At 54.8% G+C, this 25,547-nt stretch overlaps 11 protein-coding genes across 11 annotated transcripts; 3 read left to right on the top strand and 8 right to left on the bottom strand.

The window, feature by feature from the left end:
• Positions 1 to 1,748: 1,748 nt before the first annotated feature.
• Positions 1,749 to 5,340, bottom strand: LAESUDRAFT_816345 (uncharacterized protein). The gene is made up of 5 exons (XM_040914768.1): positions 5,285 to 5,340; positions 5,035 to 5,230; positions 4,916 to 4,984; positions 4,701 to 4,863; positions 1,749 to 4,654 (listed from the first exon to the last, which is right to left on the bottom strand). The coding sequence occupies exons 1-5, from the start codon at positions 5,304 to 5,306 to the stop codon at positions 1,826 to 1,828; spliced, it is 3,279 nt and encodes a 1,092-aa protein (XP_040758482.1). The 5' UTR covers positions 5,307 to 5,340; the 3' UTR covers positions 1,749 to 1,825.
• Positions 5,341 to 5,563: 223 nt separating this feature from the next.
• On the bottom strand, positions 5,564 to 6,090 carry LAESUDRAFT_527707 (uncharacterized protein). Its single transcript, XM_040902819.1, has one exon. The coding sequence runs from the start codon at positions 5,965 to 5,967 to the stop codon at positions 5,626 to 5,628; it is 342 nt and encodes a 113-aa protein (XP_040758481.1). The 5' UTR covers positions 5,968 to 6,090; the 3' UTR covers positions 5,564 to 5,625.
• Positions 6,091 to 6,947: 857 nt separating this feature from the next.
• On the bottom strand, positions 6,948 to 7,382 carry LAESUDRAFT_764342 (uncharacterized protein; the record flags this gene model as incomplete). The annotated part of the gene is made up of 1 exon (XM_040913425.1): positions 6,948 to 7,382. One exon carries the CDS (start codon positions 7,380 to 7,382, stop codon positions 6,948 to 6,950), a length of 435 nt encoding a protein of 144 aa, XP_040758480.1.
• A 932-nt stretch (positions 7,383 to 8,314) lies between these two features.
• LAESUDRAFT_753040 (uncharacterized protein) lies at positions 8,315 to 11,129 on the bottom strand. The gene is made up of 5 exons (XM_040911755.1): positions 10,423 to 11,129; positions 10,149 to 10,355; positions 9,944 to 10,090; positions 9,868 to 9,894; positions 8,315 to 9,819 (listed from the first exon to the last, which is right to left on the bottom strand). The coding sequence occupies exons 1-5, from the start codon at positions 11,119 to 11,121 to the stop codon at positions 8,794 to 8,796; spliced, it is 2,106 nt and encodes a 701-aa protein (XP_040758479.1). The 5' UTR covers positions 11,122 to 11,129; the 3' UTR covers positions 8,315 to 8,793.
• Positions 11,130 to 11,289: 160 nt separating this feature from the next.
• LAESUDRAFT_731971 (uncharacterized protein) lies at positions 11,290 to 12,387 on the bottom strand. The gene is made up of 3 exons (XM_040910147.1): positions 11,796 to 12,387; positions 11,569 to 11,743; positions 11,290 to 11,517 (listed from the first exon to the last, which is right to left on the bottom strand). The coding sequence occupies exons 1-3, from the start codon at positions 11,896 to 11,898 to the stop codon at positions 11,487 to 11,489; spliced, it is 309 nt and encodes a 102-aa protein (XP_040758478.1). The 5' UTR covers positions 11,899 to 12,387; the 3' UTR covers positions 11,290 to 11,486.
• A 337-nt stretch (positions 12,388 to 12,724) lies between these two features.
• On the top strand, positions 12,725 to 13,534 carry LAESUDRAFT_665429 (60S ribosomal protein L10; the record flags this gene model as incomplete). Its single annotated transcript, XM_040905190.1, has 4 exons — positions 12,725 to 12,814; positions 12,869 to 13,107; positions 13,159 to 13,404; positions 13,459 to 13,534. 4 exons carry the CDS (start codon positions 12,725 to 12,727, stop codon positions 13,532 to 13,534), a joined length of 651 nt encoding a protein of 216 aa, XP_040758477.1.
• A 277-nt stretch (positions 13,535 to 13,811) lies between these two features.
• Positions 13,812 to 14,805, bottom strand: LAESUDRAFT_731969 (trimeric LpxA-like protein). The gene is made up of 5 exons (XM_040910146.1): positions 14,752 to 14,805; positions 14,616 to 14,695; positions 14,460 to 14,559; positions 14,357 to 14,409; positions 13,812 to 14,303 (listed from the first exon to the last, which is right to left on the bottom strand). The coding sequence occupies exons 1-5, from the start codon at positions 14,760 to 14,762 to the stop codon at positions 14,014 to 14,016; spliced, it is 534 nt and encodes a 177-aa protein (XP_040758476.1). The 5' UTR covers positions 14,763 to 14,805; the 3' UTR covers positions 13,812 to 14,013.
• A 170-nt stretch (positions 14,806 to 14,975) lies between these two features.
• LAESUDRAFT_708456 (uncharacterized protein) lies at positions 14,976 to 18,630 on the top strand (the record flags this gene model as incomplete). Its single annotated transcript, XM_040906687.1, has 4 exons — positions 14,976 to 15,162; positions 15,322 to 16,670; positions 16,721 to 16,922; positions 16,982 to 18,630. The coding sequence occupies 4 exons, from the start codon at positions 14,976 to 14,978 to the stop codon at positions 18,628 to 18,630; spliced, it is 3,387 nt and encodes a 1,128-aa protein (XP_040758475.1).
• A 335-nt stretch (positions 18,631 to 18,965) lies between these two features.
• LAESUDRAFT_665462 (uncharacterized protein) lies at positions 18,966 to 20,619 on the bottom strand (the record flags this gene model as incomplete). Its single annotated transcript, XM_040905192.1, has 7 exons — positions 18,966 to 19,301; positions 19,353 to 19,589; positions 19,641 to 20,028; positions 20,098 to 20,247; positions 20,306 to 20,367; positions 20,424 to 20,460; positions 20,531 to 20,619. 7 exons carry the CDS (start codon positions 20,617 to 20,619, stop codon positions 18,966 to 18,968), a joined length of 1,299 nt encoding a protein of 432 aa, XP_040758474.1.
• Positions 20,620 to 20,812: 193 nt separating this feature from the next.
• LAESUDRAFT_731966 (uncharacterized protein) lies at positions 20,813 to 23,432 on the bottom strand. The gene is made up of 4 exons (XM_040910145.1): positions 22,391 to 23,432; positions 21,765 to 22,337; positions 20,977 to 21,703; positions 20,813 to 20,905 (listed from the first exon to the last, which is right to left on the bottom strand). The coding sequence occupies exons 1-3, from the start codon at positions 23,099 to 23,101 to the stop codon at positions 21,026 to 21,028; spliced, it is 1,962 nt and encodes a 653-aa protein (XP_040758473.1). The 5' UTR covers positions 23,102 to 23,432; the 3' UTR covers positions 20,813 to 20,905; positions 20,977 to 21,025.
• A 51-nt stretch (positions 23,433 to 23,483) lies between these two features.
• LAESUDRAFT_527552 (uncharacterized protein) lies at positions 23,484 to 24,310 on the top strand. Its single transcript, XM_040902818.1, has 3 exons — positions 23,484 to 23,929; positions 23,994 to 24,248; positions 24,305 to 24,310. Exons 1-2 carry the CDS (start codon positions 23,691 to 23,693, stop codon positions 24,148 to 24,150), a joined length of 396 nt encoding a protein of 131 aa, XP_040758472.1. The 5' UTR covers positions 23,484 to 23,690; the 3' UTR covers positions 24,151 to 24,248; positions 24,305 to 24,310.
• The last annotated feature ends 1,237 nt before the right edge of the window (positions 24,311 to 25,547 follow it).

Genomic DNA, 25,547 nt, shown 5'->3' with positions numbered 1-25,547 from the left:
CTTCTCTGTTTCCAGTTCCCCGCCTATGGGACTACATCTCTACCCTCTTGAGATTTTTGATTACCGCTTCCCCTTATCGTCACCTTATATTCCCTTTGACCATCCTTCTTCCCCGAGCATTAGGTTAGCGACCACTGGATATTCACGGTGCGCTGCGCAGCTGTAACTCGAAAGAACAACATCAAGACCGAAAAACATATGTGGGATCGCAGGTATGGCAGGTGGTGCTAAGCGAAACGTCAAAGGAAGGAGTCATGACCCTGATGACTGCGACGCTTCGACTTGTGCTTGATGCCTTTTCCGTCCTCCGTTTGTCACCGCACATGCATTCAGTGACCCCGTTTTCTTAGTCTGTTTCAGGACACAAGAACCTATCGCGAGCGCACGCGAGTCGCCAGATATGCCATTGGAAGATGGAAGGAGCCGGCGGCGAGGCGAGTGAGGGCCTGATCATCCCGATGACCTTTGCTTCCCCGACGAGAGGTCAAGTGCACTGTGCAATGAGAACCTTCTAGCTGCTATCCTGTAGCATATTCACTCATCGACTCCCCTTGAGACAGGACCTGCCCATTACTTGGGCACCTTCTTCATGATGTATCTGTCTTGTGCTTCGCACCTCATATTTCCAGGTATGGTACTGTTGCTCTTTGCTTTCTTCTCAGAGCTGACCTATCTATGCTTCTCTAGCATCCGCTCTCTGCAATACTTCTGATGGATCACAAAGAAAACACGCTGCTTGAAGCATCTATCCAGGATGCTTCATATTGTAATGTCCCTTTCTACCGAATGCTCGCATGTCGTATTTCCGGACCGCTTTATACTTAACAGATACACAATCCTTTGTTACATGGCACTAGCATACCGAGGAGAAGTCGTGAGGAGGGAGGGTGCCGACAATGAGGCGGCGTGCGCAGCGATAGAACGGCCGCTTTCGCTGCGCACATCTCCTCACTTGAGGTGCCCGGCTGGGAAGGGAGATGAAGGTGACACTCACAAGAAGGGTATGTGGCCCCTTATTCGCCATGCGTCCACGCTGGATACTTATTATCTATATCGTCTCAGCGACATGTCCGCATGGACATGGCCGTACGCGTGGAAGAACCGACTCGTAAGCCATCGCTGGACCTCACAAGCCAGGTGCGTGTGACTCGCCGCAGAATGATGATAGTCCGACTTGCTGATCATGCTATCGCTGCAGCGTAATTACTCAAGATGATAGTCAAAGCGATCGCACGCTAGTGCTATCGATGCAGTGGAGCCATACTTTCTCCATCCGATATGACCCTTTATAGCGGCGACGACGGTGAGATCGGCCCCTTTTTGCTTCGCGTACTTCGACTGACCTTGCCCTTCATCCCAGATCGCGATTTCCATCCGCACGCACCACAGGTCCAGCTTTGATCCATGTCATGATACACAAAGCTCAAGAGCCTCGCTGAATGTCAAATAGCCGTGCAGCTGTACTGCTCTTCATACTGCGTCCTTGACTCGTACTTCGACAACGGACGACTCCATGTCGCGTTTGTCATAGTTCATTGAATGTACCCTCTCCCGCCGGGGATTGTTACCGCTCTACATGCTACGATGCGAATGATATTCGCACCCATATTGCATCTCGTTTGCCAGCCTATACTCCTTCTCGAAGACTCCAATAGCGCCGATGCGAAAGTAATTGACATCATAGGAGTCGCCAGAAATCCCTGCTCAGCGCCAGCGTTGTTAAATTACGCAGTCACAACGCATTGCATGCACGGAAGAGCACTGGATTAATTATATTCGCTTTGAGATGACACTGACAATCGTCCCAATCGGTACATCCCACTATCTACATGACGCACCCGCTCAATAGAGACTGCATACTGTCCGCAAGCTTCGCCGAGTCAACCGTCACCGCAGCCGCAGACGCATCTCCCGCGTTCGTAGCATCCTTCTCTTCCTCTTCCCCTGCTTCCGCCACACCCATACTCTCGCCAACGAGGGGCTTCATCGACTCCCAGAACTGCGTAAAGTCCAGGCCGTCGTGCGCCGCAAGGTCGCCGAACACCGCGTCCACTTCGTCTGCCATCGCGTCTGCATTTGTGGTTGCGACGAACGGCGCGGACTGGTCAAGGAAGGCATCGGAGTCGGGCATGTATAGACGGTCAAAGTCGGTCGAAGATGTGAACGTCGAAAAGTCGAACTCAGGCATCGAGGTCACCGAGAAATCGGACGTCGCCGCTATCGCAGGATCCAGGCCGGACATGTCTGCGAACATCGCGTTGAAGTCGAAATCGCCGTTGTCTCCGTTGTCGGCTGTTGGGAAGAGCGCATTCGACACGCCTAGAGCAAAGTCCGGCGGGATGGCGTCTTGATTCGGGTCTGGCGTAGAGTCGAAGCTCTGTGGAACTGACGTAGATGGGCTCTGGGGCACGGATGGGACGGTGGAAGGCAACGCAGAGCCTTCTTCGTCAACCTTGTTTTCCTCCGACATATCCCCCACCACGGTGTTAACCAACACATCAGCGTCTGCATCCGTCGGCGCCTCAGGATCAGCATCGATCTCTTCGTGCTCCGCTACCCAGTCGTCCTCCGGCGACAGTATCGGGCTCGACGGCGGCAACGGCGACGACAGTGCCAACGTCCTAGACCAGCCCTGCTCACCCGCATACCATTCCGACTCACCGCTATCCTCCACGTCACTGCTCGCCACGGGCAGCGAACTCGACGGCGACTCAACGTTCTCAAGCTCCTCATGTCTTATGCCTGGTGATAGGGAGCGCAACCTCCTCGACCGCACAGAGCGCGTCGATTCGCGCGAGTGCCGGCTAGGTGAGAAGCGCAAATTGCGCCCGGCGTAAATACCGGGCAACCTTGGCGTGCGTGGGGACGACTGGGCCCTGCGCGGCGTGAACAGCGGCGAGCCGAAAAGATCCGTGTTGTTCGAGGAGGGCTCTGCTAACCGGTTCCGGGACCGCACTGGTGTTGACGGCGGTTCGGGAACGGCACTTGATGAGGTCGCAAGCGGACGTGTGGCTGGTGGTGACGAAAAGACTGGGACGTCAGAGCTGTCTGCTACGATGGGCCGTGGAAGCGTCTTAATCTCCCCTCGAAACACCGCCGATGCTGGTGCAGACCCTGCAGTGCTGGATGTAATAGAAGACGCGCAAGCCGGTATTGACGACGCCGAGCTGGTGAGGGCATCAGATGAAGACAAGACCGTCCTCGTCCGCTCCCGACCGCGCGCCCGCTCTTGTGCCTTAGCATTCTCGAACTCCTTCCTCGTCTTCTGCTTAGTCTTCGTATCCTTCGCTCTCTTGCTCGGGCTCTCCTCCCTGTCCCTCCTACCTGCGGGCCGCCCCGCGAGCCGTGGCTGCGTTGCCGTCGTGGTCCTTGCCCACTCCGGTACGATATACCGCTTGCGCTTCAAGCGCTCGCCGCGATCAACCGCCTTTCCCTTTGCCGGCGAGCTCACCGAGACTGCCACTGGCACCGCCGGTTCGCTCTGCGCGTGTACATCTGTATTCGCATTCCCGCCAGCAGTGGAGAGCCCCCTCCGGCGCCTCGCCCTTGCCTCGCGTTCCCGATCGCGCTCCTCCATGAACTCACTCAGCGTGCGCTTGCGCAATGGCCGCCTCGCCGGCTCTGACGCGGTGTCGAATGCGTGCGTTCCACGCCGAAAGTCAAGCGTAGACACTCTGGGCGGGTGCACGGTGTGCTCAAGGCAGTGTTGGGCGGGGATCTCGTTGCGCGAACTGCTTGCGCCCGCGTCAGTATGGGCGGAATTGGAGATCAGCCTGTGCGGTGCAGTGAGCGACTTGTTGAGTGGGCCTGCAGCTGTTGCAGTGACGGCGGCAGGCATCGCCCTGTCCTTGCCCTTGCCTGAGAAGGTGTTTCGCCGGCGGAAGGCGCTGGGGTTCACATTCTCCTTGTCAAGGATCACGATGTCATCATCGTCGTCCTGTGGGTGTGCTTTGCTCGAGCTTGGCGCAGTCAATGTTGGAACCAGCCGGGGGAACGTGCCGCCGGAGGAGAGGTTGGGGAGCGTTTGCGTCGGTAGGTCAGGACTAGCAGGGAGAGTCGGCGGCAAAGAAAAAGGCGCTTGAGGAAGACCTGTGATACTTGAAGCATGATATGGGCTCGAGGAATTCGTCAAATCAGATGGCGCGACGGTGGTATTAGTAGACGTAGATACGTTGCTGAGCAGCTTTTGCAGCGCTTCGAAGAGCGCGACATTGGACTGTTGGGACGCGTCCTGAGAGTCAATCGTTGAGAGCGCCGAGAGGAGTTGCGCGTTCTTGCTTGGGGACGTCGCTAGCGCGTGAAGGAGAGTTTGCAAGATGCCTTGTGTATCAGTTGCAGTAGTAGAAGTCGATGAGGAGGAAGGTATCGGGGCAAAGACGTCAGCAGGAAAAGTTATGCATGATCCAGACAAGGAACTGGACTCGTCTTCCCCCCTCATCGACCCAATTTCCTTGAAGGCGCTTCCGGTGGAGGAATCGGCGAAAGACGAAGATTCTGGTTCTGCAAGTGGCTTTTTGCTCCTACTCCGCTTTGAAGGGACGTCTGACTGACGAGAACGCCGGATGGGTAGCGGCTTCATGGTCATGAGTGGCCTGAGGTTAGTATCAGCGGTTGGGTTTCGTCGAGGAGGAGGAAGTAGAGGCATATATGCCGCCTGAAGAGGGGTCAGTGTAATACAGAAAGAGGGAACGCGTGCGTACCTCTCTCAAGGAGAAAATGACCTCGAGCGAGTCCTCTCTGTAGCCGTTGCTGATGAAGGTGCCGATGACGGTCATGTCGTTATTTGCAGCTTGGAGAGACCATGACATGAGTCCAAGGCCGATAGCGACATTAACGGGGATTGGTCCGGATCCATTAGCACGGCTATGGAGGAATGGTGAAAATGGTGGATGGAGGCGGCGATAAAGACACTCACGCCTGGGACTCGATTGGATCAAGGGCATAAACGGAATAGTCACGGCCGGAACCGGGTGCAAGCTCTGGGCTGAATGAAGTGTGAAGAGAGTAGGTGAGACGACGAGGACAAGCGGTTACCTGGAGTGGCAGATGGCCTGGAGGCATGGTACGAGGGGAGCTCTGCCGAATATGGGCGCGTCGGAGGAGAAGGCAGGGGAAGAACGCGCAGTGGCGCCAGGAATGAGATGAGAGGGAATGAGTGAGACGGAGACGGGCTTGTGGGAGAGGGCGAGGATGTACTGGGGCGCGCCGTTGATGGTGTAGAGGGCGCGTACTGGCAAATAAGCCACGCTGAGCGGCGACGGGTAGGAGAGTGAGTGAAACATACCTCTGAGCAGACGGTTCTCCATGGCTAGGGTGTCGCGAGCATGCAGGTTGGTGGTGGCAGGAGAGAGACGTCCTCAATTTCGAACACGCGAGCCACCGTCACGCGTCTGTCACTCAGTCACGTCGCGTCTAACCACGGCATCAGGTTAGGTCGTGTCACAGCCACACGAGAGTAACGCCATCCCAAGTGATGGATCCAGACAGCATCACCTCAAATCGTTGTGAAGCGGGAGCAAGCAATTCTTCCTTCAATGCGCGAACATAAAAGCCTCGCCATCATATCGCTTTTCACGTCTTATATCATTCAAGACTATGCATCCTGAGTGTCATGCCATTATCGGCTTACATTTCCGTTGAAGAGATAGGCGGAAATCGCCATGTGTCAGTGATAGGCATCGGTATACTTATGTTTTTTCGTGAATGCAGCCCGCGCATCGCCACGAGAAATGGGCTAACATTGCATAGCATAAGTAATCCGAAGTAGGAAGACAGAGCCATTATATGCTTATCTTTTTTCGTGAATGTAGACTGCGTCCACCTTCCCCCGCCGGGCACCTCAGGTGAGAAGATGTACGCAGCGAGAGCGGCCGTTCTCTCGTTGCGCACGCCTCCCCACCATCGGTACCTCACCTTTCGCGACAACCTTCGGTTCGTATAGTGACGTAGCAAAGCATGTAATCGCATGCCCTATGGGAGAGGCGTCACTTGGATGGTGAGAGTGACAGATATAAGGAGCGTACGTAGGCGGCGGACTTGCTCGCATATATATTAGGATGTATTAACCACGTCTTTAAGACCGTAACGAAACCTAAGGAGAAGGAAAGAGATCCATTAGATTTGATAGAAAGAGCATCAGATCGGACACTACCCGGAGGGAGATACGCTGGACAAGCACAACGTGGAGTCCCGAGGGAGCCGAGACCAAACTTGAAGCTGAGTTCTGTCTCATCGAAAGATTAATGAGGGAGCATGCTGCACGATCGCAGCTAGAATGTTCTCGTCACACTTGACCTCTTGTCGGGGAAGCAAAGATCATCGGGGTGATCAGGCCCTCACTCGTCTCGCCACCGGCTCCGTCCATCTCCCAATGCCATATCTGTTGACTTGCGTGCGCTCGCGACAGGTGTCTGTGTATTACTATAGCCGCAATAACCTGAAACAGACTAATAAAATGGGGTCATTGAATGTGTGCCAGTGTGCGGTGACAAACGGAAGACGGAAAGGCATCAGGCACAAGTCGAAGCATCGCAGTCATCAGGGTCATGACTCCTTCCTTTGACGCTTCGCCCAGCGCCGTCTGCCATACCTGTGATCCCTATATATGTCTCCGGTCCTGATGTTGTCCTTTCGAGTTGCAGCTGCGCAGCGCACCGTGGACATCCAGTGGTCGGAACCTGATGCTCGGGGAGGAAGGATGGTCAAAGAGCATATAACGTGACGATCATTGGGAGCTGGAATCAAGAATTACAAGAGGGGAGAGACGTGGTCCCCGAAGCGGGGAACAGGGAATAGAGAAGCAAGAGCGCGACAACAAGGCCACGTTCAACGGCCAAGAGAGCGCAGGTTCGTCCCCAAGGATTCTCAAGGACGCTCGCAGGGGGCCTAGAAACCTCACGAGTACCCATCCCCAGGTCGCCCACACCTTCCATCATTAGAGCATTTACTCACAGGAACGCACTCGGCCGAACACCGTGGCGAACCTGGGCAACATGCAGAGAAAGCAGCTCGCACCCAATAGAGAACGAGCCGCAGGGGATCTCACTGGACAGTTCAAAGCCACGATGAGAGATATCGTACCGCTGCTGGGCGACGGCCAGCGGGATCAACGGGCATCCAGCGCTGCTACTGTACGCCACGTCGATCGGTCCGGGAGCGAATGGCTTGACAGTGTAGCAGTCCGAGAGGCCCTCGGGCTCGGCACTGGCTTTTTGCTTCAGGAGACCGACGCGGAGACGCTGACCCAGGGCCTTCGGGGCAACCTTGGCAGTGGACTCGAGGACCATGCGCACGGGCTGGGGAGCGCGGCGAGCGGACTTGCAAGGCGGAGACAGGGGCATCTCGACGCCGATAGTAGGAACAGTGAGGTATGTGGAGGACATGGTGTGTGGGTGTGTTATGCGGATTGCTAGAAGCAATAGCACAGGTGATAATACGGACAGAGCAGGATGCTGAGGTCCTGCCAGGTTGCTACCGGGTTCATGAACGGTGCGGCCATCTTAGAGAGCTGACTATCAGTTGGATTGCAGACATCTAACTCGCGCCCAAAGTCACCCACCGACTTGCATGCGGAAGCGCGGATGCAAAAGTTAGTCAACTAGTACTGAAAAGGTTAGCAAAAGGGGCGTTGCGGTCTAGATACAGATCTTTGTCGCGCGGTTCAATTGGTCTTAGCTCAAGCTCAAACGTAAGTGGTGGCCACAGAGAAGCCGTGGGCGCCTTCTTGCGTGGGCACGAGTATCGCGGAAGCAAATTCGCTCTGAGCCGCCTGGTCGACCTCTCTTGATCTTTGCGTCAAAGACAAAGTTTAGAGGCAAAATCATCCAGTCTATATCCTTATGAGAAAACACAAATAGATGTGAAGATTAAAAAGATGAGATCCAGTACAAATCAGGCACTGTGGTCCGTGTATAAGACTAGTAGACGAGAGGATCAGAGCGAGCCACAGTCTGAATCCTACGACTCAGAGGCCGCTTCCTAGTATATGAAATCAATACGTTCTCGAGAATAGATTAAATGAAACGATATGTCCCCACAGACTCGCATCGCCACCGACGTGCAAGGCCATCTGAACAGGCCTCGCAGTCGGATGACAGGTAGCCCCAGCTTCGACGAAGCCAGGTTCACCCGTGGGCGCTTCGATAGTCCACCATGAAGGGCAGCCTACCAGGAAGGGCGAAGATCCTTGAGTTGGATTCGTGCCCGTTCGCCGGCCATAACCTGCTAACCTGTCAGAAAAATCCTCCAGGCGCGGCAACAACAGAGCAGCCATGCATATGCACGGCCGCATCCATGTTGTTGGGGCTCGGCGAGAGTGTGCTCCTGGGTAGATGTCGTCATTGTCGCGGTACGGTTGCACGCGACCGGAAGCGAACGAGCCGGTCATGGTGCAGAGGCGGCATCGACGGTCGTGGTGGTTCCTCGGCGTCGAGAGGAAGCGAGCAGCGCATACTCTGACGCGCGGACAGCCTGAGGAACAGGTGTCGGGAACCACGGAGGCGGTCCAGGGAGATGAGTGCTGCGATGTCTCGTGGGGTTTTCTTTATGTTGTGTTTTTTTGGGATTTTTGTCTGGGTTTGGTCGGTTTTCTTCTATGGATGATAGCATACGCGAGACTTGCAGCATGTGAGTCTGGGGTTCGTGCAGGGAGATGGGGTGTGATGTAAAGGGGGGTATATCGAGCAAGGGTATATCAAGCAGGGGTATATAATGCAGGGTATATTAAGCAGGGGTATATCAGGCAAGGGCATATCGAGCAGGGGTATATTGAGTAAGGAGGACTAGGCAGGGCTATCAGCATTCGGGATCCAGTCCAAACGCAGCCTCCCATGCTCCCTCGGCAGTCGTCGTGGCCTTCTCTTCTTCATCGGCGCCAAAGAGCTCCTCCCAGCGGTCCTCATCGTTTGCCGTTGACGAAGACGCTGAGTTTGGAGCGGGAGGAGGCTCAACGGCTGGTGTCAAAGAAGGCGGCCCAGCGGAAGACGACGATGGCAATGCTGGCATTTCCGGACGGGACTGAGGCGCAGGTGCAGATGGGTTCCGTGCTTGCCGGGCCGCTTGGGACCGCAGAAGAGACAAGAACGGAATTCCATGCATAGCCGGGAACGAAGGCTGCGCCGCCAGCTGTGCCGCGAAGAGAAGGGATGGAGGCTTGAAGAGAGGATGGTCGATGACTGATGGAGGAGTACTGTATGGAGGTGGGGGCAACGACACGAGGGCAGGCATGGCTGGAAGAGGAGTCGGAGAGAAGTGGATGATGGGGCTGGAGGGTGCTCGGTACGGCGGAGGTGGCGATGTTACTGCTTGGGGGGCAGCAGCAGGCACGATCGCAGGAATAGGCTCGCCATCTTCATTCTCCGCCATTTCGTGCTCTTCAATCTCCGGAGGTCCATCTACAGTCATCTCATCATGCGTCAGAAGGCCATGCGCTATCCTTGACGGTGGTTCGATGCCGGCATTGACAGTAAGCTGGGCTGGTTCGGCCTTTGGAGCCATATCAACGCGAGACCTGCGTGGACCGGAGAGATTCAACGAAACGTTCTTAGCCAGTTGGAACTGGACCTTGATGACGTACGACGTCCTGAGGACAGCGCGATGAACCGGAAGGTAGTCGTCGCGGTGGTCCCCGGGACCGTGCACAAATGCGTCCGTGTCGTCCATATCCGTTTCCTTGAACCCGACTGTGCATAGAAGCTGGCCTAGGGCGACGATGACTTCATCGTCATCGGCCAGGGAAAGGGCTTCGAGCTTCTCGATCACTGAGCCGATGAGAATATCTTGTGCCGATGCTGTGAGAATGTCTTCGTTCATGAGCAGTTCCTGAGATTTGTCATAAGCAGACAACGATATATGCAAAGACCAACTTACCTCTTGCTTCTTCGTCGGCTCGGCATTCTATAGCACAGAATGAGCATGATGTTGAATGAGTAAGTTGACGTAATACCTCGTCTCCAATGACAGTAACGCTTCCAGTGTCGCTAGCAGTATCCGACGAGACGTTGGCATTATCCGACGAAGAGCATGCGGTATCCGAGGAGGCATTGGCGATGTCCAACGAAGCACTGGCGGTAGTCAAAGCAGCCTCCTGTGACTATGATACAAGTAGAGAATTCAACGCAAGGTTGCGATGTCAGACGTGGTTGCCTCACCTTGATCTTAACTACAGCAACACAGTCCGGAAAGACTTTGAGGCCAGGAAGCAGGCTGCGCTTCTTGACGATGCACCGCTTGCGTTTGGGTCGACGTTCCTCCTTGTCTTCGAGCCCTCCGTCAGAGATCTCGAGTGTCTCGGACTTTCTCTTCCTTTTGCCAGGGATGGAGGGAATCGCTTGCTCGGTCAAGGCAGGTGTCGGATGCTGTCACGGATCAGATGCCGAGAATCGTATTCAGCACATTGCATAGGGCTGGAACTGACACGCCTACTTTGTCGACTTGTCCTCTGTCGAGCCAGTCTGGATAGGCTCTGACCCGGGGCTGTCGGACGCGTTCAATGACCATGCGCCGCTTGAAAGTCGGCTGACGCCCTCCTTCGTCGTCGTATTCCTCGTCAAATAAAATGACGACGCCGGGTAGTCTCTTCCTCTTGAAAGGAATGGAGATGTAGGGCGTTGGCTGCTCGACCTGGGAGAGCTCGCCCAGGCGAATCCGGCGAATGACGTGTGGATTTGGCGGGCGACCCTTGGTCCGCTGACTGTCAGTGACACCCTGATCAGCGCAGATGTACGCGTGTTGCTGAGCCTTTGAGGCGGACGTCCGCTTGGCGAGGCGTCGGGCCACCCGCTGCGCCGCGACGGACATGCGGGTGCCGTTGGGAGGCTTGAGCTTGACGTGCCGGTGTTTGCTGCGCTCAGCTAATGCATGGGGTTGAGTGGTGGGGTTGGGTATAGTAGACATGTTGCTGGTGGTGTGACCGTCGACGATGAGACTTGAGATAAACGATGGAGAACAAGACGGCGGGACTACGCTATGATATACTGCGTGCCCGATTTGGACCGCGGCGGACATGTTCAAGTATGTCGTCCAACATGTCCGCCGCGGTGTCACGGTCGTCACCGCCAGCCGCCTCGCGCCGTGGATGGGCAGCCAGCACGTGAGCGCGTACAGGCTGCCCCGCACGGTCATGTGCACCCCCACCTACCCTCGACCCTGGCCATGTCTTACACGCCGCGATCGAGACGATAATGAACAGTGTGCACACATCTGCTTCCTTCAAGTTCAAGACCTTGCGTATGTCGTCCAACCTTGCATCCTTCGCTGGGTTCCAGTACCAAAAAAGTCAGATCCAGAACGCGCGGAGTCAAGTCTTGTTTCATTGAGTGAAATCAACCTGTACACAATCAACCAAATCACGAAGGTGGTGGCGACATAACCAAACCTAACAAATCAAAAGGGTATGCAGTCCGGCGATTGTTCACGGACGAGGCAGAACAAGCAAAAGTGCAGCAAAAGATTCATAAGCCATAAAGTCACGGTCGTGCAAGGGCATGTCAGCAGTAGCAGTTGCAGCAACACTCGGGTCTGTGCAGAATAAGCAATGTGCATCAACCACGATTGCGAAGGATCACTTACCCGCAACATTCATCGCAGCAGGCATCGCAACAGCAGCAGTTATCGTAGCATAGGACGGGACGAGGTTGTGGGCGGACGAGACGGTTAGGATGAGGGTATATAGGCTGAGGGTGGTACATCATCGGTGGTTGCGGCATCGGCTGTGCGTGGTGGTACACCATACGCATCTCAGGCGCTGAGCGCAGAGTCAGTTCGCCATATCGTGCATCATCGCTCAAAAGATTCACCATCGTAGTAGCCAGGCGCGGAGCTGTACATGCGGTGCATGCCCTCCGACGAGCGAGGAATCCACGCATGCCCCGGGCGCTGAAGACTGTGGTGGTGGTACATTGTAAAGTGGGCGCAGGGCGTGGCAGGCCCAGGGAAAGCGAGCTGAGAGGGGGAGACGTCATCTGCTCATATCTGAAGACCCAAGGCGTCCGCGACCGTAATATTCTCCGCACCGGTAAGTGCGTCTGCATAGAAGGAGTGAGATATTAAAAGCACGATGCAGCGTGAGTATAGCGCTGCCAGAGGTTCAGGCAAGAGCGTCCCTTCCGACCAGAAATTTGCGCGGGAAGCAGCACACGTGTTGCAATCTATGAACATCCAGGTCGATGAGGAAAGATTCCAAGTGACGAGGAGATAGGTGGAAGCCGTCAAATCAGCAGAGTGTTATGAAGCTTTACTGCCGCATTTGTTCGATATAGAATGAAACCTGGTAATTGCAAAGGCTTTCCGCCGATAGAACTGTTTCATTTCCACATTTGATAATAATAAAACCGAGCATTGATATTGATGAGACGAGATTGGAGCCAGTGCGAAGATTAAGGAGGCCACATCGCCGACGGAGGCAGGCGCGCGCCACCGACGCGTTCTTAGAAAAGGCTCCGTGCCGGCCGGCGTCCCGGGGAACGCCGGCGGGTTACTCAGCCAAGTTGGAGGACGTTTGTCATCTCTCACTCGGGCTCAAAAGGCGACGTTCGCAAGTGCGCTCCCCACATTTTCCCCTCATCAACTCACCGCCAGCTCCGTGAGTGTCCGTTTTGCTGTTGTCATGCTCTCGGTGTCGTTTTGCGGCAATTTTCGCTGTAAAGCGACGACGGGAGGGTGGATGTGGCTGGTCTCGCTCGGATGACGTGAATTCTCACTTGGGAGCTTGGGTCACAGAATCAAGATGGGTCGTCGCCCCGCTCGCTGCTACCGCTACTGCAAGAACAAGCCCTACCCCAAATCCCGATACAATCGCGGTGTGCCGGACTCGAAGGTTTGTGAATGCCTTTATTGAGCACTGCAATCGCACTTATCAGAATGTCTCTAGATTCGCATCTTCGACCTTGGGCGTAAGCGTGCTTCCGTCGACGAGTTCCCATTCTGCTGCCACCTTGTCTCGGACGAGTACGAGCAGCTGTCGAGTGAGGCGCTTGAGGCTGCCCGTATCTGCGCCAACAAGTATGTCACCAAGACATCCGGCAAGGACTCGTTCCACTTGAGGGTCCGCGTCCATCCCTTCCACGTCCTACGTATCAACAAGATGTTATCCTGCGCAGGTGCCGATCGGTACGCCCGCGTCTCACATCGCACCATTGTTCTCACCTGAGACCATGCCAGTCTCCAAACTGGTATGCGCGGCGCATGGGGCAAGCCCTATGGCTTGGTCGCCCGTGTTAACATTGGCCAGATCATTCTGTCCATCCGGTGTAAGGACCAGAATGCGGCGGTTGTCCAGGAGGCACTCCGCCGTGCGCGGTACAAGTTCCCTGGCCGCCAGAAGATCATTGTTTCCCGCAAGTGGGGCTTCACGAACGTCAACCGTGAGGACTACTTGAAGCTGAAGGAGGAGAAGCGTGTGTGGCAGTACGTCGTCGCTTGCTGTTCGTGGGAATGTTTCACTCACGCTGCCACGCGTAGGGATGGTGCTTACGTTCAGTATATCCGCCCGAGGGGCAACCTCGAGAACAACCTCCGCGCGCAGCTTAAGGCATGATTCTCCCATGTATTATGTAGCTTCTATGGTGTCTTCTTAAAACGGTTTGTTTTGATACGATTCGGGACTGATATTTGCCTTGTAGTGTGAGGATTCGTTGCCCCATATTCACTACGTCGTCCGTTTTCCGTGGACGGCGGTTAGGGGAAACGGGGCATATATTGATACTCACCTCGTCGCTTCACGCATTGGCATATTCTGTCTACCGGGCTGTGAGTAGATTTTATGTGGTGAGGACATCTCTGCTCCATTTGTTATAAATTAGTTGCTATGTTGCGTCATAATTGAAGATATACACAAGTTTAATCCTTGGCGATGCATTCCTGGTGCTCTCTCTGAGTGATATCTCGACAACCGCTTTGGAGAAACATGACGACATCCATGATATCTACCTCCTAAGAGGTACGAAAATGATGATACAAACAAGCCCTGATAGGACCCGTATGCTACAGCAAGAATAGACACGAAATGAAGACATATTATGTCCCATCACCCCTTCGTAGACGATTGAACTTGGGTAACATCTCCTTCAGATATTCCGCGTGTTTCCTCCTCAGATCTGCCTCTTGGATCTTGCCTCTGCCGCTCCAGATGCGACGCTCAGCAGCGGGGCCATAGATGACGGTGTACTCGTCGAGAACTTCGTCTTCTGTCGGGACGACGAGACAGCCTGCACCGATCACACAGTATGAAGAGATGCGGACGGTGTGATGCACTCGGGCGCGAGCAGAAACAGTATTGAAGTTCCCGATGCTGGGCGACTCGACTCCTAGAGAATGTGTGAGATGCGCGGCACCATTACAAGGAGGCACAGCGACGTACGGCAATGGATCTCGAACAGATTGTCATCCCCAATGCGCATCACTTCCTTCCGTCTTGTCGACGCGTCGACCAGAGAACATACGGTGTACGCGTATATGCTCACCGATTCACGATGATTGCGCCCTCCTCGATGATGCAACCCGAGCCGATAACAATTGGGCCAGCGATCGCAAAGATGGTCGCCTTCGGGTGCACAATAGTCCCTAATGAGAGCGTATCATTCCACCAGCCGAGAAAGCAAGGCAGCAGGCGCACTGACCAGCGCCGATGGTGATGTCTCCCTTGAGCTCGACGTCCTGGCAGACCACCGCTTTAGAGTGTATCGTGAATTTGTCCCGTCTGGACGAAGAGCAGTGTCAGAGCGCGCACGTCGAGCATCAGCGAGAGAGGGGCACATTGGCGGCATGCTCGTCGACGACGACGTTGAGGACTTAGTGGCACGGAAGCAAAGAGACGCGTGCTATACTAAGACACAAGTGTTATCGGTCATCCCAGTCCAAGCTCGCGCGCAACGTTGGGCTCCTCGTTGCAGTCCGCACTCCCCCTTTCCTCCTCGCCCGATACCCTTCTCTCTCCTCCCACCACTGCCGTCTTCCTCCCTCTCCTTTCGCCCCGCCTGATGGCCCCTTCTACCGCCGCCCCGCCTGCCCTCCAAGAGGCCACCCGCAGGTCGACTGTCACCTGGCAGGATGATCTCAAGGCGCTTTTCGACCATGCCAAAGACCGCTTCCCTGACGTCGTCTGGGAGCTCTTTGATGAGCAGGATATGAATTCGAGAGGCGTAGAGGAAATATGGGGCCACAAGGGTACGTCTTGTCATGGCATCCTGTCCATGTTCTACGCGTCTTGTGCCAAAGCGCACCCCTCTCCTCGCAACAATTCGTCACATCCGCTGGATGCATAACTTGTGGGCCTGTCGTCTGCCTATGCATCGTTGACTGACTTCGCCGCGAACTATCCTGCAGCCATCGTATATGCTCGCGCACCACCCAGCTTTCAAGCCCGCTATTTCTCCTTCAAACCGCCTCCACCCGTCTCTCCCCTTCCTTATTCCACCTCACCCACCGGTACATTGCCAGTACAGTCCGCTCTCTCTCTCCCTCTCCCCCTCAACGTAGACTATCCTTCTGTCTCCCGTTCACCTTCTCCCTACCAAGCGCCGTCACCCTCCCCGTCCGCCAACACGGGTGCTGTCCTTCACATCCCCATCCCCATCAACCCAACTCTGTTCTCCGGAGAGCTGGAGTACCTTTACACTGGCAAAGGTTTCGGCGAAGCGTTCGAGTTCCTCTTTGATTCCTCAGACAGCCGAGAAGACGGCGACGGAGAGGAGGCTCGCATCGACAAACTTCGTAAGGATCTCGTCTTCATGTGGCGCTCTCGTCTCTACTCCGACGTACGTATCGCTCTGACGGGCAGTTTTTCCTCGACGAATCACGAGAATTCCAGCGCCATCTTCTCGTCACATCGGTTCATCCTCGTCTCTCGTACGCCGTACTTCCAGACGCAGCTGCTGTCCTGGGGCGTAAATCAGAAACCTGGAGAGCCTCTTACACTCACACTACCTTCTCCTCCGTTCACCCCACCGTCTCTACACTTCACTCTCGGCTTCCTCTACACCGGGACTCTTGCTTTCTCGAACCGAACGTTTGATCTAGACACGGCATTTCACATCATGCGTTCTGCAGCATACCTATCCCTTGACACTCTGTATGACGAGGTTCAGGCACGCATCGTCCAGGAGATGATGCACGGCCTCTTCCATGCATTCCTCGAATTCTCTGAATATGAAGCTATCACAGGCGGCAGGTGGGGCACCGGAGGGTGTCGATGTCGCCAATGTGCACGACGAGCGCCTCGCGTATTAGAATTCTCACTGCAAGACGATGTTAAGAACACTCATTTGGAGCGCGGCGCACGACGCGCCCTCGTAGGACTTTTTGGCGAAGGTTGGTGCACCCAGGAGTTCGCGCATCTACCACAGAAGACGCGAGATGGATTGCTGAAAGGTCTGGCGAAGCGGTCAACGCCTATGAACGTCTTCCCGTTGTTGTATGCCGCACACGCCGCGCTGAATAAACTGAACACAGTGATCGACTCTTGGGGGGACATTGTCAAGGACATGGTCCACACGGCACGCAAGACCATAGACGATGTACTTTGCTCTCAAGCAGAGGCTTGCTTCGAGCAGCCGGAGTGGTTAGTTATCATGGAGTCGGATGGCGCGCGCTTTGAGGATGCGCAGCGGGTAGATTGGATCATGGACGCGGTCCGCCAGGGTATGAACGAGAAGAACGCTGCTATGCTCTACCAGGTCAAATTCTCTATGCTTATGCATCACAAGCCGCTTATGCGTTCTGACAGATTCTCGTTTCGTCCGTCCTGCTGCGTCCCCATCCGACTGAGGTTGAGGAAGCCATGCTGTCTCCTACCTCTCACGTTCGCGTTTCCGTCGAACAAACCCGCGTGGATGTCTGTCGATGGTTACGCAGACGATGGCTTAACGTGAAACAAGAGGGCGGCTTCGACGGTCTTGAACCGTGGGCAGCGCAGGAAATCTGTCACGGTGCGGATGTTTGTCACGTTGCTCAACGATCATGACGTTGACACACTGTTTATGTTTAGAAATCGAAATAACAATGGATGATATGTACGGTGCCGTCGCTCCCACTACAACGCAGCGAGCAGGAGCGAGAGCTAGCACCAGAAACAGTGCAGTCAAGGGCGACGACGAGTCCGTCAGCATGTACTCGCTACGCACGGGCGGTCCAAATCGCAGCACCAAACAAAGTGGCGATCCTACAAGAGGGTCGAGCGGGTCTGTGAGGTCAATAGCGAGAAGCACGCACTCTACATTATCCAAGGCTGGCCCTGCGTCGTTGCCACGGCGGTCCACACTGCAGTCAAGCCATCGACCCGATTCAAAGCTCACGCCAGATCGGTCTAACGGTCTCACCACTCGATCTATCCGATCCATTCATACCGCTGGTGATGACATGAAGACATACGATGCCCGCTCATCAGTTAGCGTCTCTGGGTCATCTACGCGACGCAATGCGTCCAGCGCGACCTCTCCGCACGAGAGGGCATCCAAAGCACGGTCCAGTACCACCTCCATTAACTCGCAGACAACGACATCAACAGTCCGGAAGACGACTCCTGGATCTTCGTCATTGCGGCCATCGTCTGCCTTGTCTCGGCCTGCGTCCACTACGTCCATTACGTCTGCTAATATCAGCGAGGCTTCCACAGCATTTGAGACGGCGAAATCAGACTTGCGTGCTGGCTCTCTTGGACGCAGCCGCCGTGGCTCAACGACATCATCTCTGTCGACGACGAGTGCCAGGACAACTGGCACCTCAACCCCCAGGGTGGCGAGATCTCGACCACCATCAACCGCCACCAGAACGAGCACCGGTGCACCGTCTGTGAAGGTCAATCGGCCGCCGCCATCGCCTGTGGATCATATGAGATCCAGCCCAGCCACGCGGAGAACGTTGTCTTCGACGCCATCAGTCAGGTCTGCCGTATCGACGGCATCTGTGACGACAACACGTCGACCCGCGAGGGGCTCTTCAAAAGAGTCGCAACAAGCTGCAAATGGAAAGACTGAGAGGACGCCAAAAACAGCAGCGGATGATGCTACGGGCGATGTTAAGGGCAAAAACAGAGCATCTGCGGTACGCGTTCATGAGAAAGAAGGGAGTGCAGCAAGTACATCTACCATCAGAGAGTCGCTGAAGAGGAAAACGTCTTCCGATACTATCAAGGAAGTTACAGACACTCTGAAAGCCAATGATATACCCCGAGGTGCAACCCTTGATATTGGCATTCCCTGCATAATATCGTCGAAAAAGGCTCGATTCCGCGCTTACGCACGATACATCGGTGAAGTTGAGGGTGAAAGGGGCCCGTGGGTCGGTGTCGAGGTGCCTGTGGACGACAGCTGGCCTGAGGACAAGTTGGATGGCCGTCAATGGCATGATGGCACGTGGGGAGGCATTCGCTATTTCGATATTGGCAGTCCATCGGAGTGGGACTACGGTGACGACCGTATGGCCAGGCGCCGACGATTCGACTGGGTCAACAACCTCGGGCGGGATGCGAAGGGCACGCTGAAGAGGGAGGGGGATCAGCTTAGCATCGATCGGGCAAAGAGGTTCCGGAGCGTATCTCCTTCAGTATCCGACGCCTCAAACTCTGAGTCAAGAGGGCTGTTCGTTAGGCCGCAGCAAGTATTATATGTAGTGGATGCTGTGGGATCTGATTTATGACCCGCTGATCGCGAAGATTTTCTTCTGGGGTTGCTGTGTGGACTGGTTGATACTTTAGTCTTTCATATACTCTGGAGTCATTGTGGTGCCGAATCATCACCTTATTTTGCTGCTAGGCCTTGTGCTATATCAACACTCATTCAATGATATTCCTTCTGGATACAACTACTGATAACATCGCGCAGACCGAGTGGAGCGTGAGCCTAACGGCCGCTGCAACAGCGCTTGACGAGGACTATAAAGCTTTACATACGTTGCCGCGGAAACGGTGTAAGCGACGGAGTGGATAGTGATTGCAGGTTGGAAAGGGAAAAAGGTGCTCATTGAGTATTACACTACAGCCAGGGATCGAATAAAACCTTGCCACACTTCCCTTTATCGAACATCTCGTAAGTCTCCGCGGCCTGGTCGAGGCCGACGATCTTGTCTATCAAGCTAGTAGTCTCTCCAACTGTCCCGAACACATCCTGCCTCCGCAGCAGTATCTCGAGGGCAATCGGAAACATAGCGCGGACCGGGCAACGTCCAAAGTCAAATGAGACGTTCTTGGCATACATTTCACGCCCGGTGAAAGGTAGCGGCGGTTCTTGGTGGACTCCAACAGAGCTGATGACACCGAAGGGGCACACTAGCTCGTATGACAACGTGAGAGCACTGTTGTTCCCCACAACCTGCGACGAGTTAATCAATGTTGATTTAGTAATCTAGCACGAAAGCATTACCTCCAGGACGGCGTTGCATCCCGCGTTGTCAGTCCATTCAGCGACAATGCGTTTTCCTTCTTCGATTGATGTTACGACCACCTCTCCCGACAGTTTGTCCTTAGCGTCGATTGCGGTATGCACGGCTTGCATCTTTGTCCGCCTCGATTCGTTCGGGTCGATGGCCACGACCCGGTACGTAATCCCACGCTCCTTCTGTAAACTTGCTAACATGTCCAACAGGCTCACAGTGGCGCACTATCCCAAGCTCATCAAAGAGAACGAATTATTAATTGAGATTCCACTCACTACTCCGACTGGGCCTAGCCCAACGACTGCGATTGTTATATTCCTGTCATCGTCTCGAACGGCAGAACTCATCCCAGCGCAGTCATAGCCACTCGGAATATTCGAGCTCCAAGGATACGGTAAACCCGTCAGCATGGGAGATAGCTTGGGATGCTGCAGGACTTGTAGAGCGGCGAACACACCCGTAGGGAGGATATCTGCGAGCAACAGGAGCGAACTCTCTGCGACCTTAGACACATCTAGTGGTGCAGAGGACAACGCATTCAGATTGTAAAGTGTTCCTCCTGCCTTCGGAATCCGCGCGTATTGTTCCTGGCCTCCAGGAAGAGAAGGAGTTCCGAAGAGGCTAGAGTGAATGCAACGGGATGTGGATCCCACTCGGCAGAAACTAGTAAAGAATTTGGAAGTATGTTTCAGACTTTGTAAGCCTTCGAGCGATACATCAAAGAAGTCTTACTGGCATTCGCCACATGTGACAGTGAAGGGGGAGACGATTTTGTCACCGACTTGCAAAGTAGAATATAGTTCCGGCCTGCCGGTCGCATTTGGATGAAAGCTGGAGCCCAGCGCGACAACTTCACCAATTAGCTCATGTCCGCATATGAAACTAAAGCGGACGCCGCTCAGTGACTTCACGAGTCTCGATGACGATGCCCGGCACTTACGGTTTATCGATATCCTCGTGCCCTCTGTAGATGTGAAGATCACTTCCGCATAGGCCCGCTAGCTAGAGTGTGATAATGATTTGAGGACTCTGCGAACCACCTAATTTTAATTTCTCACTTTGATCTTGACGATCGCATCATCTGGGTCAATGATCCTACAGATCACCGACGGCGCCGAAGCGTAAGCAGAGCAACGATTCAAACATACTCCAATGATGCGCTTACTGAGGAATCGGCACCGTCTCCACGCGGATATCGTACGCGGGAGGGTACCACAGGATAGCGCGTTGTGAACCAGATAAAGCAGCAGCCATGAAGGAGAGACAGAGAGCGGGGATGGCTTCGAGTCAGATTAAAGGGGGTGGATTGAGACTCCGGGTAAAACCACATCCATCGTGACCTACGGATCGACCAGGACGAGGCCCACACAGCTCATCAGATGCCTCGGGAAAGTAGTGTAGTAGTTCGATTGAATGAGACGTGGTTACGATTCTATGCTAGCATGTCCGAATTTTGGAGATTACTGAGACTATCCATGAGGGTGATCCACGGCCATAACTGATTAGATGCGAGACGTCCACGAGAATCAGCACAAGATTACTACCAACAGCACACAGCGGTATAAGGGTTGAGCGTAGTACTACCACTTAGCATGAGAAACAAAACATCACCTCTTTCGAAAACGCTGAAAGCACCAGACAGAAGACACTCGCCATTCCCTCACATGATAATGCATTCTTTCTCTTCCAATTTTGCAGTCGAAATTCCCATTTCCTCGAATGTCCTGGGAGCTGGTGGCTTAGGGGCCGCAGGCGCGGCAGGGGCCTCTGCTTCCTTCTGGCTACTGGTCGAGTTCTGTCGACTGGGATTACGTGTCTGGGCGGGAGAAGCACCAGGGTCGACCAAACTGTACCGCGTGGCATTAGCGAATGGGCGCGGCGGTGCAAGACCACCTTGTCCTTGTCCGGGGGCTCCGCCTGGGACGAGCTGCGGAGTGGATGCACTGGGGGGAATCTGACCCGGGGCACGCGTAGGATATCCTCCAGATACGTTGAGCTGTGGCGCCGAAGCACTCGGAGGTACAACGCCGTTCGGCGGGTAGCCACCAGGAGGCGCGAAACCAGGAGACGCCGGAGACCTCGCACCTGCACGTGGGTCCATCGGGTGTTGCTGGCGCAAGTTGTTGACGAGCTCCCGACCTTGGGCAGCGGGACCGGCCTGAGGGCGTGGGCCGCCCACTCCACGCCGAGCCTCCGAACGCTGCCTGGCTAGTGTGCGCTTGCGGACGATAGTAGTGTCGGCGAGCGTCTCGTGCTGCTCGCGAGACAAGGCGTCCGGTTGTGGCTGAGACAAGGCCTTGAGACGGTCTGAAGCATCAACATTGCCGTGCTCAGCGGCCTTCGTAGGGTAGCAATGAATCAGCGCGCAAGTGCAGGACAACGTAAGCATGATAACGTACCCTCGTATACCACTTCTGAGCCACTTCAATGTCCTTCGGACCACCCACACCCACCTCGGCGTAGTAGCCCATCGCGAACTCAGCGCTTGGGAGGCCCTTTCTCGCCGCCTTTTCTGCAAACGTCCACGCCAGCGCTTCGTCGCGCTCGAAAGCACCTTCTGATCCACACAAGAACCACTTGCTCAAAGCCATGTCTGCCTCGTCTTCGCCTTGCTGGCTCGCTAGCGAATAGTATTGGACGCTCAGGAGAGCGTCGAAGGGGAAAGGCGGCATCGCAAACTCGTAGGCGTGTCCGAGCTTGTACTGAGCGGGGGCGAAGTTCAGATATGCCGCACGCTCTAAATGCTTGCGTGCCTCCAATTGAGGGCTAGAACCTGCCGGAATATACGGCGCAAAGAGCTCAGGAGGGATGTTGACATGAGCAAATTCGTTTAGAAGAAGGAGACCGTAGATATAGGCAGGCTGAGGCACCTCAATGGTCGCGAGCGTAGCCGCGCGATGAAGAAGGGGCAAGGCGGACTCGGCATTGACCGGAAGATCAAGTTGTCCCATCAAGTTTGCCATACCCATTCGCTAGACGTCCGATTAAGACCGAAGACTGGGGAGGGCGTCAGAGACAGACTCACGTAAATGCAGCTCTCAACACCGCGTTTGACACCACGCTCGAAGCACTGGCGGGCGTGCTCGTTGTCTTTGAAGTTCTCGTAGTCCCTACCCAGCCTGAACCAAGCAGGGTGATAGCCAGATTTGGCAGCCTGTTCGCAGTGCCTGAACGACATGCGTGGGTCGCGTTGAATGTATTGCGGGTACGCGCCGGTCGACTCGCACTGTGCCAGCAAATAGAGTGCCTCGGCAACATAGGGCTGCTTCGTCGGTTGCTGCACGGAAGAGAGCTGGATGATGAGGGGTACAGCGACATCCACAAGGCGCTGAAGTTCGGGGTCATCGATGCGAGCAGGCCCGATAGGAGGGTCAATGGCAGCTTCAGTATAATCGGACTGAATCAGCTGCTGGGCGCGATCGACAAGCGCAAGCACATCGCGGCACCAGGCGACCTTAGCAGCAGGATCATACGATGGTTGTTGAATGGCAGGCAAATGAGCAAGGAGGCTCGGGATCGTGGGAAGCGGTGCAGTGAGCGAAGGAGGGGCTGCGGTGTTGGCAGGCTGTTGTGGAGGAGGCCCTCGAGGGCCATGGGTAGAATAGATGGATGTAGAACGAGTTGGCTGCTGTGCATCGTTTAAGGAGAGATTAGAGAAGGAAGCAGGAAGTGTGTTGGTATGGTACAGCTGGTGACCGTTGGGGAGGTAGTGAGGGGTCGAAGGCGCAGAAGCCATCGCTGCAGGTGCCCACGGATTCCAGTCGCCGCCTTGAGCAGGAGGGGCGGGACTTCGACTTTGTGAACGAGGAGACATTGCAAAACCAGGAGCTGGGTTGAGAGCTGGGGATCTGCCACGTTCAAATGTCTCCTGTGAGGGAGAAATGACGACTTCGTCGAGCGTGCGAGCCATCTGAATTTGGATGAGTCGAATGTTTCAAGATGATCAGCAGGAAGTGATGGCAATTGACGCACGTTCGCTGGGAGATCAGGTTGGACCTTGTGAGGACGGGGAGCGACGAGAGGGTCTTCGTAGTGTGGTGATGACTCTTCGGCCAGATTGAAGCCGGGAGGGAGGGGAGGGACAGCGGGCGGCGACGCACTCGTTTCGGCGTAGTGGTCGAGGTACTCGTCGTACTCGCTGAACGGGCGTGGCGGTACAGGCGGCGTAGTCATCACCTCTCTCGACGCTGAAACCAAATGGCACAGGAGATGGGAAGAGATCCGCTGAGCTCGGCAAGGACAGCACGGCAAAAGACGTGGCACCCTGTGCTTTCAGCGCGCGCGCGCACGCGTCCCGCATCGGTCTCTGTTGCCATCATCCCTGCATGCATCCACCTCGCCGCCGACGCCCATCGCCTTACACATTGTTTCTTGCAGCCGCGACGCTTGCTGTTGAAACGCGTGCCTGGGTCGCCCTCTCGATACGAGCGCCGCACACCCCAAGCCGCCCTGTCTTAGTCGATCGTGGGAGGGAGACATCGCTTGCATACTCGTCAGGACCAGAGGGGCAGGCGGGGCGTAGAGAGTCGCCCAAGGAGGGAAATATGCTGCGCATCTGGATCCGGTGAGCATCCCCTTTTCTACTCGGGTTATCCGCAGCCTCTCAAATTCGCTGCCGAGGGAGAAAGATGCCGCGTTGCGTCAACAGTCGCTAGTCAGAGAAACAGCGGGCACTGCATTACTTTGGTTTGGATGAATGTGTTGGCCTCATCCCGCATCTCCCGACAGTCCGAGGAATATTGCTGCCTACGTCGAGCTCAAGTGAGCTCTTGGATTGAAACTTAAAAACCCACGTCTCGGTTCATAACGAAACTCTCAGAACGGCGCCAAGCTCATTGAAAGATATGCCATATCTACCGCAGGACGACGATCTGTTCTATTTTGTGAGCATAGGAATAACTCGATGAGTTTCATTACTCCAGCCCTCTTATCATAGTAGTACAGGTCCTCATCAAACTCGTCGTCTGTTTCAAAGTACGAAACTACGAGCATCGATTGAATTCAAACTCTCTGACCACATCGGCGTGCATACATGGACGACGATTTCTATGCTGCACATTAACTGGCGCCGCGCTACCGTCAACTTTCATACGGGGCTGAAACGTGTCATGGACGAGCGACTGGAACCGGTGCAGAGCAGTCTTTGTCTGGCGTGCATTCTATGGAATCTATGGCGCTATGACGAACGTCATATGGACTGGCGAGAACACAATGAAGCTGGCATGATCACTGGCGGAAGCTTGAAGCAGGCGAATTTCGAGTATTCGTGCATTCATCGGCGTCCGACGCGCATACATTTGCTGATTCTGTTCCATGTTGTATTGCGCGAGGCTCCCCCGAGACATCATCAGCTACGGAATGTGACCTGGCAAGCATGGCCGGGCATCTGCCGTCGCCGCTTCGAGCTTACTGTGCTGCACCGATTCACCATGCCGGCTTCACAGCACGCAAACAAGAGCTCTATCATGGACATTCTCCTTAGGTTGTGGATGTAATGCGATCGATAGAACAGTTGGGATACTCAACTAGTTTTGGAACCCATTGATGGTTCGCTCCGCGCCGCATCACCGTACTTCCGCCGCAACTTCAACAGCATGCCAGCAATGATATAAGTGCAGCACCCTCCACACTCCGTTTGGCCCTCTCATGAACTACCACCTGTCTCCTTTTCGCATGTCCACTTTAATTACTCACAGCAATGACTTTCATCGTTCTCTTCTTGGAAATCAGACATATAAAAAGGCAACAATCACTATTTTCACTCTATTGCAGCTTTATCAAACAGTAACAACACATGTCATACATATATGCACTCAACCTACACAAAAAGTGCCTTAAATGTGAGGGACCTTAAACAATCAAGGACTATCTATATGCCAATGGCTCCAAGCCCCTTGGAGCCATGGATTTTGTTTTCAATCTATGCAATTTAATTGAGACGTTATAGGCTTGTGGACACCCTCAACAGCAAGCTCGGCATCCCATTGGTCCGGCGCAACTGCGGCGCAACTCTGATGTTGCGTTCCGATCGCTCGGCGCCGTCGGCAATCTCCTTGGTATCCTCGTGAGGTACTGTCACAGACAACGTCGTCCACCTCATCTTACACGATAGCTCTGTCTTGCGCGGCACTTGCGCAGGCTTGTTTCCCTTCTTCCCTACACTGTCGCCCGTTTCTGGACCC

This window comes from Laetiporus sulphureus (assembly GCF_001632365.1).
Source record: "Laetiporus sulphureus 93-53 unplaced genomic scaffold LAESUscaffold_74, whole genome shotgun sequence".
Lineage (NCBI taxonomy): Eukaryota > Fungi > Basidiomycota > Agaricomycetes > Polyporales > Laetiporaceae > Laetiporus > Laetiporus sulphureus.
This window is presented reverse-complemented; position numbering and strand designations above follow the sequence as displayed.